This window comes from Kogia breviceps, chromosome 3 (genome assembly GCF_026419965.1).
Source record: "Kogia breviceps isolate mKogBre1 chromosome 3, mKogBre1 haplotype 1, whole genome shotgun sequence".
Taxonomy (NCBI): Eukaryota; Metazoa; Chordata; class Mammalia; order Artiodactyla; family Physeteridae; genus Kogia; species Kogia breviceps.
In genome coordinates this window covers 170,820,571-170,832,815 of record NC_081312.1, presented here as the reverse complement: position 1 = coordinate 170,832,815, position 12,245 = coordinate 170,820,571, and the positions used below count along the sequence as shown (strand labels likewise).

The 12,245-nt window shown below is 40.1% G+C and overlaps 1 protein-coding gene across 49 annotated transcripts in view; it reads right to left on the bottom strand.

Annotated features, from left to right (window-relative positions):
* The window catches only part of PARD3 (par-3 family cell polarity regulator), a 704,173-nt gene that overhangs the window by 336,417 nt on the left and 355,511 nt on the right, over nucleotides 1–12,245 (bottom strand). For all 49 annotated transcript variants that reach the window (XM_067030330.1, XM_067030326.1, XM_067030325.1 and 46 more), the window contains one exon: nucleotides 961–1,086. In XM_067030330.1, coding sequence (XP_066886431.1) covers nucleotides 961–1,086 — 126 coding nt within the window. The remainder of the gene's footprint in view (nucleotides 1–960; nucleotides 1,087–12,245) is intronic.

The following is a 12,245-nucleotide window of genomic DNA, read 5'->3' as shown; positions in this document are numbered from 1 at the left end:
TCTCCGGATACAAATTTCCCACTCTCTAGATAAAAATGACAGAGTTATGTACAACTGCAGGCAAAATACCAGTATTTTGGTATGCCCTCCACAAAATACCCTCCACTGTAAATCATTCAATCATACTGTAGTTTTAAGCACAACAGGTATTATCATTTCAATATTAAGAGAAATTAAATATGACTTCTCTCCACAACATTATCCAGTACGACTTGTAAAAATCATAAAGTACTTCCTTACAAGGAGACCAGTCGAGTTGTTAAAGAAATAGGTATACTTAGAAAACTTTAGAAAGTGACAATCCATTATTTATCAGAAAAATTAATCCAAGTTTGGGCACGCATGAATCTTAGGAATGCCAACGCAGCTTCAATAACTCAAAATGTTAAGAGCTGTTGGTCACAGTGCTATTCCAAGACCAGCCCAAGAAGCTACTCCATCTTATCTGGATCCCTAGTCAGGTCTTTAACCAAGTCCTTATGATTTCTGCTCATTTTTGCCTTGTTTTATAGGAACTGGACAATTCTTATCTTTTTAATAGAGGAAGGGCTTGAGTCAGGATGAGGAAAATCTGAGCGGACACTGCAGGTCCAAGGAGCTTTGTCTTCCGATTTGTCACATTATATGTGACAAAGTTGGACGTGTGAGTTAAAAGTATAAGAAAAACTAGCAACCTGATGAATTTTCCAAAAGGCGAGGAAGTGGCCAAACCGTAAAGCCTAAATCGGGCCCATAATATTTTAAGAAGTGCGGCGTCAGTCAGAGGGCATTTGGAAACAGTCTAATGATAGTCATTACCTGGAGCTTGATGAAATTTTTTAAAGCTAGATAATGGCAGAAAATACTCCTCTCCAGCATGAAGGCAGAGACCACAGACATATGGACTGAGGTACCCCAATCGCCCGCACTCGGTCACGCCTGATGCAGGAAAAGAGCAGCAATGAGGCAGCACACACTTACTGTTCAAATCTTCTATTTCGGAGGTCGCCATCATTAATCCTGACAATGCAATCATTCTCATGAAAAAGGTTTTCTTGTTCAGCTTTACCACCTTTCTCCAATCGTTTTACTAATAACCCCAGGGTTCTGGAACATTAAGAATGCAAATCATTACACATGTAATATTTCCACCGTGCACAGTGCCCTACTGCTTTAATGGCGGGATTATACTTACAAAGACTGCCTAATAAAGGGGTGCATTAAATTGCTATTCAGACATTTAAAAATAACACCAACACAGAAATCACAACAGTATAAATGGTGTGTAGAAAGGGATCTTTTCAATAAATATGAGCAATTGTTTCTGGCGTGTCAGTGTTATGCTTCTGAAACGAATCGTACACTTCTCGCTATGCTTAAAAATGCTCCCGGCAGCGCTGGCCTGACGGCTCATGGCCGTGGCCGTGGGCAGCATGGCTGAGCATGGACTGTAAACAGCTCTGGCAGTTTTCCGTTTTAAGCCAGCTGCTACAGTGCTGATGGCAGCCCCACCTTTCCATGAAAGGAAAGGTACCAAGGAAAGGTTAACCTGTACACGAGATGGAAAATTGGGAAGATTCCAAAAATAGAAGAGTTTCCAGTCTTGGCATCTGAATTTGGTAATGCCTCGTGTTCTGAATTTCAAAACTTCTTAGGTCTCCCAAAAAGTAAGTAAGTTGTTGCCATTATTCCCATCGGAAGAAAACAGAAAGCGAGCGACAAGTTCCAATAATGCCAGTCACCATTCACCCCTCCACGTGTACTCAAATTTCAAGTCAAAAGAAAAGCCCAAATGAACTTTTAGAGACCAAGATGGAGAAAAAAAAAATTATTACAAATGTACTTGGTCTAGAGCACTAACTCCTTGACTGACAGGACGGACATTCTTTATACCCTGGGACAAATAACAAACACTATATATGAACACAGCTTGACACGAAATAGGAATCTCCACCTAGTTCTCTGATGCTCTGACTTAATTGGCGGTTAGCATGTACTCTGTATTACGAGCATGTTAAAATTTTTATGAACTTTATTTTTGGCTTGTCCCAAGCTTGCATTTTCTTTCATAATCCTAATATTTAGAGACCAAAAAAAATACCCATACAGAAACTAGCATTTAGGGGACTTCCCTGGCGGTCCAGCGGTTAAGACTCTGTGCAGAATTCCAATGCAGAAGGTTCGGGTTCAACCCCTGGTCAGGGAACTAAGATCCCACATGCCGCACAATACGGCCAAAAAAAATTTTTAAAAAGAAACCAGCATTTAGAATCCTGAATAAATTAAAGTTGAAGACACCATCATTTCCAATCGCCTATCTGTATTTTCCAATGGAGTACAATTTGCAGTACCCTGTATATGCTTTCCAGTAGAAAGATACTCCAATAGATAGTGTCCTTCTTCTTTTAAACCTTTGCAGTAATTGCTGTTGTTGATCTCGCTCCCCTGCTACTGTTACTTGTACACACACCTTATCTCTACTGTTGCACTGTCAGCTCCTGGAAGGCGGGGAAGGTGGGACTCAGCAATACACGCTCCAGCACTTAGCTTGTAGTAAGGTCTTGACAAATGACAACTGAATGAATGGGTGCTTGAGTTTAGCTGAAGCAAACAAGTCTCCTATTTCTAATAAGCTTTTTGCAAAATAGAATAAGTGAAATAACATCCAGATTCGGATCCTTTTTTTCATGACGGTGTCACTTATTCCAAATATAGGACTGAGCTGAAATGAATTGAATTAAAGCAAAGGTCCTTTTTTTTTTTTGCTTGTTATTTTGCAGTTTAACCTTCTTTCTTTCATAAACATTTACTGAGTCACTGCCTAACTTCATTCTAATCTTTATTATTAAATATAATAAAGACACATGGTGTTTTACTATGGTTAAGCATACCTACCTACAAGAGTAAGAGGAGATAACATTTAAATTGCCTTTTGTCATGTTACTATTTGGAGATTAGCACCTACTAGTGTAAGAGTCTAAGAAGCTTGGTGCCCAATGAAAAAAATATGACGTAGGTCATTTAGTTACTTGCCACCGTATATTGGAACTACTGATAACTAAATATAAAAATTCTCTCAGCTCAAAGATAAGAAAAAGTACACTGACACAGCAGCATGAGCAACTTAACTGTCTGAGCTCCTACTTGGCAGGAAGTGATCTCTTAATGTGCCACACCAATAATTAAGTGACCGCTAAAGTGTCACCAAGCCCACAGTCTATCTCCCCAAGCCTCCCTACTGTTTGTTTGTCTCTATGGGCGACTGAGCAAAGTGTTCTATCAAAAGCATCCCATCATTAAGATATACCGATGACTCTGTTGAATGGGACAGAATAATTAGAGAAATCAAATTCAATCACAGTGGTTGGTAATAGTGGAACCAGAAGACGACACTGGGCCACTTCGCCATCCCAGCAGCCACCTGAGAGCACAGGGGAAGGCAGAGATGACTTGGCCGCCCGTGGGCAGTCTTAACAGAGCCACAGCTTTGGTACCACACCTGCTGCTAAAATCTGCCTCTGCAGACCAACAGGGCTTCTTTCAAGTTCACGTATTCAGCCCCTGAGTAAAAATATGCCCAACAAGAGTCACTCCAGTTAATTAATTAGTTTTTAATTGGTGAGATCGTGAGTGATTTCTCAATATGGTTACAACATTTCTGTGATCTAAAGTGACTGAAAATTATTAAAATGCCTTTATGTATTCTGAAATATTCTGTGTATTCCAAAATAGTCTACAGAATATTTTTAGAGAAATAGAGAGAGAGAGAGACTATGTTTAATGGAAATTACTTAGCAGGTAACTAGTACCAGTCACTTGTTCAAATTTATAAATGTATCTCCAATGGAACCTTTCAGTATCTATGACAGTTTAAATAATATAACTTGGAAATCTGTAATTTAATAAGTGGCATTAATATTTTTCAGATGAATAGGTCTATAGATTTATATTCATCTAGGTAATCATTTTCCTTTTCTTAAATCTACTTTTTTTCCCCCATGGGAATCATTTTACAATAATAATCCACAGTACCTAGGGGTAGGACAGGAATAAAACACAGACCTACTAGAGCATGGCCTTGAGGAGATGGGGAGGGGGAAGGGTAAGCTGGGACGAAGTGAGAGAGTGGCATGGACGTATATACACTACCAAATGTAAAATAGATAGCTATCGGGAAGCAGCCACATAGCACAGGGAGATCAGCTCGGTGCTTTGTGACCACCTAGAGGGGTGGGATAGGGAGGGTGGGAGGGAGGGAGACGCAAGAGGGAAGAGATATGGGAACATATGTATATGTGTAACTGATTCACTTTGTTGTAAAGCAGAAACTAACACACCATGGTAAAGCAATTATACTCCAATAAAGATGTTAAAATAATAATAATAATAATAATAATCCACAGTAAAAAGGCCTGACATGCTTCATTCACTGAATGACTTGTCTTTCTATACAAGCCCTCATGTATGGCCAAATGCATGAGTAATCCTAACATGCAGTAAACATGTTACAAATCATAAACAAATATGCTATTGCATTTACATGAAATATTGCAGACGTTTATTTATTTGTTTGTTTATTTATTTATTTATTTTTGCGGTACACGGGCCTCCCACTGCTGTGGGCTCTCCCCTCGCGGAGCACAGGCTCAGCAGCCATGGCTCACGGGCCCAGCCGCTCCGCGGCACGTGGGATCTTCCCGGACCGGGGCACGAACCCGTGTCCCCTGCAACGGCAGGCAGACTCTCAACCACTGCGCCTCCAGGGAAGCCCCAGACGTTTATTAAATGAGGTTTTAGAATCCAACATTGTAAAAGTCATTGCAAAAACCTCCGAATCCTCTCTCTCATCACTAGAGGCTCGGGAGCTGATGGGGGTGGGCTGGGGGGCGGGCAGAGGGGCAGAAGGGGAAGAATGTCACCCTGACAGACGCAGCAAGTGATCAAGGAAGCAACGGGACAGACTGAATTAAGGAGACCTTAGTAGCCTGCTGATTTCTAAGTACTTGACCACACTATTAGAACCACTCTCTCCAGAAGAATGGGTTAATTTCAAAGGAAAATGGTACAATCTGCAAAATTATCTCATTTGCTTCACTAGGTGAAAGTGATTACAAAAGGAATGGGCACGAACTATCAAAAAAACTTTACAGGAAAATTGAACTGATAACGTAACAGCCAGCCTGAGAATGAAGAGGGCCCTCTGAAGGGAAATCAACGGGAAGTAATCACAGAGACTTTCATCTTCCTGAAAAATGTGTGTGTGCCAGCAGTTACATCTCCACACCTGCCACCGCCCCGGGAAAGGCGACTCGCATAGCACAAGTAGAAACAAATTTTAGGGATCTATTTTGCAAATTCAACCAGCAACTAGAATTCCTTCTAAAGGAATAAAGAAATGAGTACCGATGGTGTTGGGGTTCCCATAACACTCTTATTAGAGAAAATAATTGAAGGTCGTAAAGCTCAGAGCATTTTGGCGTGTCGCTCTACCGGGAGGAGACGATGGATTTTCTTCTCGGCAGTTAGTACCAGAATTCCTTACTAGGGCAACCACTCTCCATCAGAAGAAGAAACCACTTTGCAAAAAATAGAAGAGAAGGGGAGCAGGAGAAGAGGAGTTGGGGGAGGGGTGGAAGCCCTGCTTGTGCGGCACAGTCCAGGGGCAGAAGCACCGGCCTGGCTGTGCTGGCCGGCACAGGAGGACGAGCAGGTGTATTATTAACACAGCAGGGAGGGCGGCTCTGTGAAGCCATGGCTACAGGGGCTCAGGGGTACAGGGGACAGACCTCTTCACCTCCTGCATGAATCTAACGTAAACCCGACTTGGCAAGATGCTTTCTGAACGAGTGGATTTCTTCTGGTAAATCGGAAACAGCCCCAAGTCTACTCCTCTTCCCTGGTCCTTCTACCTTTTCAAAAATTTAGGGAAAAAAATACTACGTCCACTATGAACAAATCCCACTTCTGAATAATTTTCCTAAAAGAAAAAAATAGGTAAATACACACGTTTCTTTGAAGTCTTTCATCATGGCTTTTGTACCATGTTTCTTAACCCCCAAAGCGGGCAAAGAAGAAGAATACAGCCCCAGAGAGCAAGCCGTTGAAAGGCGGCATCTCTGTACATGATTTTGGATGCATAATTAGAAATTTAACTGCTTAGATTATATTAAGGATTGCACCACTACATTTTTACAAGGTTCATTAGCCTAATTATACACTTAATTAAAACGAACTCAGTCACACATGTTAACATTTTCAATTCTAAGTATAAATTACAGCCAATGATAAAACTGAAAATAAGTAACAAATGTTTTATTGACATCTAAATTGGCTGAGCAAGTCTGAGTTTTGCTTTGATAATGTAAACTCCCACAACTGCCACCCAGCTGTATGGAAATGATCATAATTCATCTTAACAAAATCTGACATGGTATAAACACCACCAATACAGTGAAGGCAGAGAAGGCCTGGGCAGAAAGGGCTCGCATCAGCAAGACCCTTTCACCTCACTGAGCACTAAACAGGGGGCTGGCAATGACCTACATTCGATCCCTCAGAACCACAGCCAGAATGCCAACTTAATATAACATCTTGATTTTTTGTTTTTTAATCTTTAGGGGATGAGATAAAGTAGACCCCCAAATGGTAAAGTAAAAGTAGAGAATTCCTTTAGATGAGGGCAGAAATGATAGGCATCTTACTACCACATTTAAAGAAGCAAGATTTATCTAAATGTAAAATACAACTTTCCTCTCTAAAACAAATGCATTTAGCATGTCCCTTTATTAGAACAAAGCAAGTCTGCAACTGAGAAGGCACAACCTAAGACTTACAGACGAAAGGCTACAGATTCGGTAAAGTTAAATTGTGTTTCATGGAAAATACTGAAATTAAAATCAAGTACACAGAGTTCAGGAGCATATGTATTCTTTTAAAAATGAATAGTCAACTTTAAAACTCTACAGTGAACTGAAATACAGTATACAAGCCTTGGATAAATCTCTTCTTAACACCTGAGTTGTTTCCATGAAATTCAAATTGGCTGTAATTCTTTATTAACAAATACACCCAACTAACTAAAGAAGTGTGTACCGGGATTCTCAGATTTATGATAAAAGAGTAAATTCTCATCTCACATTCATGACAGAAGAGATCGTTTTCCACTGTTACAAAGACTCAGCAGCACTTGCCTAGACAACCAGAACTCCCAGCACTTGGAGGAAATTTTAACGGCACATCACAGGAACATAAGTGGAAGGTGAAATAGCATTCTTCTTAGCTGTCACTGCCAAGTACCTCACTAAAAGTATGTTACATGTATTTTATAAGTACATGTATTTTCATATTTTAACCAAAGTCAGAGGAGTGTCCCAGCCCTCAGACGTGAAGACCGAGGCTAAGTGAAGCTAACTTGCCCGGACCACACTTACTAAAAAGACAGAGCCAGATTCTGACGCAGGCATCTCTGGCCTCAAAACATGGGTGATTCCTAACAACCCCTCTGCCAATAACATGAAGACTCAGCGTGTGGTCCAGGCTGTCGCTGACTGCCGCAAAGAGGGAAGACGGCACAGCTACCTGGAAATTCTGGGAAAAGATGAACTGTCTGTTTTTGATGTGTTATAGAGCCAAAGATAATAAAATAAAGGTTAGATGAGCTAAGAGTTATAACTAACATTATTTATAACCCAGGTAAATATTAATCAGAGTAGCCAAGTTCACAGATTTTCACTGAATAATTAAGTAGAGGAGTTTAGACCTTCCAAAGATGTTTGCTAACTACTCTTGTGTACAGAATAGTTAAAAACTTTATAAACACTTCAGTTTTTGTTTGAGAGGAAAATTATTCAATACGTGCATCCACAATACCGAAAACAAACAATTATATTTCACTCCTTTTCTATATTAATCTGATCACAGGAATTATATTTTCCATCAGGGTCACTGTTATTTCAACTCCAAAACCTAAACATTTAAAATATTCTTTTAGGGATGTGACATTTTTTAGCTTTACGTGGCAGAATTTATGGATAGTAATACAAGTAAGAAAATAAGTCCAGGAAAAAAGTCATGAAAAGAAACAATATGGCAGTCAAAAGGTGTGGTATTGACCCTTCACCTGATAACTCTATCAAACTGAAGGTAAATGGCTGAAGAAAATCATTTGGGATACAACTCAAAATTAATCAGACAAATCAAACGATGGCACATCTGTAAAAAGAAAGTTGAGAGCAATTAATAAGTAAGGTATTTGGCAGCATGAGGCAGCAGCTGAAAGCTTAAAACACGCAGACCCAGGGCTTCCCTGGTGGCGCAGTGGTTGAGAGTCCGCCTGCCGATGCAGGGGACACGGGTTCGTGCCCCGGTCCGGGAAGATCCCACGTGCCGCGGAGCGGCTGGGCCCGTGAGCCATGGCCGCTGGGCCTGCGCGTCCGGAGCCTGTGCTCCGCAGCGGGAGAGGCCACAACAGTGAGAGGCCCGTTTACCGCAAAAAAAAAAAAAAAAAAAAAAAACCACGTAGACCCAAACACACACACACTCCTTCTGACCAAGGACTGTTTTCCTAATTAAAGACTTTAGATTTTTCCTCAGGTCTCACGGTTGACAATCAGATATTGGAAAGAAGAAATCCGTGAGTGCCTATTACTAATTGGAGGATGTTAAGTGCGGTTGATTTTTTTCTATTTCCCTTCCTCCTGGGAATTTGCTAGAATTAGTAGGGTGCAATGAGGGGAAATAATATACGGTTACAATAAAGAGGCTTTCTCATCAACCAAGTAGGTGGAAATCAAATTCTGGATCCTGGCCCCCAAAACAGTATGAATAGGAAACAGAGGAGAAGGAATTTTAGATATGAAAAATAATAGAATGTAAACTCCATGATGGCAGGCGTTTTTTATTTGTCTGATTCTCTGGAGCAGGGCTGGCAAGTTACGGGCCATGAGCCGATATTTGACCTGCCGCGTGTTTTTGCAAATGAAGCTTTTTTGGAATACAGCCAGGCTTGTTGGGTTATCCACGCCTATGGCTGCTTTCACGCTACAATGACAGAACTGAATACTTGCGACAGAAACTCGGTGGCCCACAGTGCCCCAAATTTTAACTATCTGACCCTTTACAGAGAGTTTGCCTAGAACCAAGAATGGTGCCTAGGAGATAGCAGATCTTTAAAAACAAACAGGCAACAACAACAACAAAACACTTGCTTAATCAAATAAACAAACATACAATTACTATTTGCATAAGAAAAAGCACAGTGAAAGAAAATGCCAAGGGCCACAGGGCTAAGAATAAAGAATGTATGTAAATGGAAAAAGGCCCATTATAGAAAAGGCGCGGAGAAGCAGATGGCACTTTATTAAGAATAATATGCTTTAGCCATACGTGTTTCCAGAGGGGACAAGATTAAGAATATCCACCATAAGTTAGACTGGGAGTCCAAGTAGAGGAATGATAGTTATTTTTTAAAATCATACAATGATATTTCTCGAAAACCTTCAACAATTTCTCTATTATTTACTGAATGAAGTCTCAGAGGCCATTCATAAAGTGCTTTCTAACCATCTCTCCAGTGTTATCTTCCAATACACTCAGTTTCAAATCATTGACTCATTATTTCTCAGCAAATCACACAAATTTGTATGGAGCGTCTTCCCTTCAAACGTTCTCTTCCTAGAAAGACTATCTTTCCGGAACATCACTAGCATAAGTCCTATATTTCCTTTAAAGAACAGATCAACTTCTACTGCTTCATAACATCCAATAGTCAATAGCCCTACTTCCTCTCAACCCTACGGCACATGTGCACTGAGCTCTTTAGACACATAGTACAGATCTTTTTATATCCAGATTTCTCAATTAGACCTTAAGTCCCTTAAAACTAAATACAAAACCTTATTTCATAAGTCCAGCCCCATTTCAGAATATACTTTTATATTTTGCTTTCTAAATACTTAACATGACAACATAATCGTATCCCTAAGTAATTAGAAAGGCTCGGAAAACTCATTAACATCAAGGCAGGATACATTCTTGTTTTGTTTCTAATACAGCAATGCAGAGCTAATAGGGATCATCACAGTAAGCTTCACTGAGCAATACCGTTGGGCTAGGTCCTAGAAATATAAAAAAATAAAACAGGAAACATGGTTTTTCTGCCAAAGGAAATGACAATTACTTGGCATAGCCTTCCTGAAACAGTAGGACTTGTGATTTAAATAAGGAGGTTATGTTTGACATTTAAATCAGGAGGAAATGAAATTACATGTGTGAAGTGAAAATTAATTTCAAGGTAACAAAACTGTGAATAAAGAGTTCTGGGTGGGGATCAGTTAACTTTATATTTTTGAATAAAATACAAGATGATGACTAGAGAAAAACAGAGCATCAAGGGGAGACAGCACGGGGACTTCCCTAGCAGTCCAGTGGTTAAGACTTCGCCTTCCAACGCAGGGGGTGTGGGTTCGATCCCTGGTCGGGGAGCTAAGATCCCACATGCCTCTCAGCCAAAAACTTAAAAAAAAAAAAAAAAAAAAAGGAAAAAAAAAAAAAGCCAGAAGCAATATTGTAACATATTTAATAAAGACTTTAAAAATGGTCCATATCAAAAAAAAAAAACTTTAAAAAAAAGGGGGGGAGGGGGGAGACAGCACAGTCTCTCCCATGCATTTATTTTGTCCCCGTTTCTACCATCCAAGACAGTGGCTGTAGGAACAGCAGCCACAAGCCACCGGTCACTAATGTTCCCAATCAGGGAACAACATTCAACCTACTCTAGAAAATAGCCTTTTTAAATTGGTCCAGCAGGATTTTTATTCAAAAAACTTCATTATACCTCAGGCCATAATAGTACCTAAGTAGCTTTAAAAATTTCTCTAACATTGACTTCACACTCTTCCAATTTTCCTGAATTATATTCGATACTCGAGATGTTCGGCATTGAGTTTCCTCTCTCTTTATGATGTTTAATTCCCATTCTGCACTGTTCCTTGAGAATTTTTGACTTAGAGATTGAAATCAGAAAGCAATACTGACATGCATGTGTCACTTTTAGGAAAATAAGTATTCAGTAAGTGTTATGCAATTAGTTACATCTCCCAAACTGAGAGGGCCCAAGTATGATTGGAATTTTGTACAAAGAAAGTTATTCTTGGAGATTTCAACTTACATCCCATGAATATGTATTCTTGTATTCCCACTGGATAATATGTGCAATTTCTTCACGAGTCCTGATTAATTTCTTCCTTTCTGCTATACTGCATTGCTTAATTTGCCCTTGCAGCCACCATTGAGCTGATGTATCTCCCTTTATAAGCTGTCATCACAATTAAAATCATCTTCTACAACAAGCCAACTTCAGTTACTTAATTCAGACAACCCCTCCTCTATCAGCTCACAGAACACCTATGATACAGGGATGTCGGCATTTATCACATAATTATAATAGTGTGAGTTCTTGGCTATCACTCCATCTTGACTGCAAACCCCTGGAGAGAGACTGTGTCCTGTTCATCCTTGTTTCCCAGGACCTAACACAGGAACCGTCACACGGTAAATGCTTGGGGAGGTTTCTGACTGACTGAGAAGAAACCACGTGTCAGCATGTCTGAGAACAAGCGAGATGGGTGTCTCTGGCTCCTGAAGACTGGCGTCTATGAGTCTTCAGCAGCCCTCCTGCTGTTCTCCGCACTGTCAGCCTCACTCTGAAGAGCCTTGACTGTCAAGGTGATGAGGAAGTTCAAAGATGCATCACAGGTGTTGGGGGGAAAGAATTCTGTTCTGTTTCCCAGTAGGAAAACTAGTAATGCCAAAAAAGGATTTATAAAGAATCTCATTTTCTTAATCTCTTTGTCCCTTGTATAGGGAAGCTGTACAGGATAGACTTCGTTAAGTTGCCACATCAACAGGGATTAAAAATGACTCAGCTATAAAACACCTTCTAGTTCTGTAAAGGGATCCTCGTCTCCTTGAATGTGTTCTGTGTATCGAAACGAAACGCCATGGTAACCGGTAACTGTGGTCGATTTTGTGAAATGCCTTCCACTGAATTAATCTGCGGTAGATTTCTTTTTCTATCTTATACTCCTTTTGCTTTAGGCTTTTTAACCTATTTTATCCTAATATTCTTTCACACTGAGGTAGGAAATGTGTAATAAATGACAGAAAATAACATGCTTGTAATTGAAATACTGGTTTAAAGCTGGTACGTACACAATTAAATCTCATTTGTGATGAGTTATATTCCACAAGCAGTTAAAGGCACACTA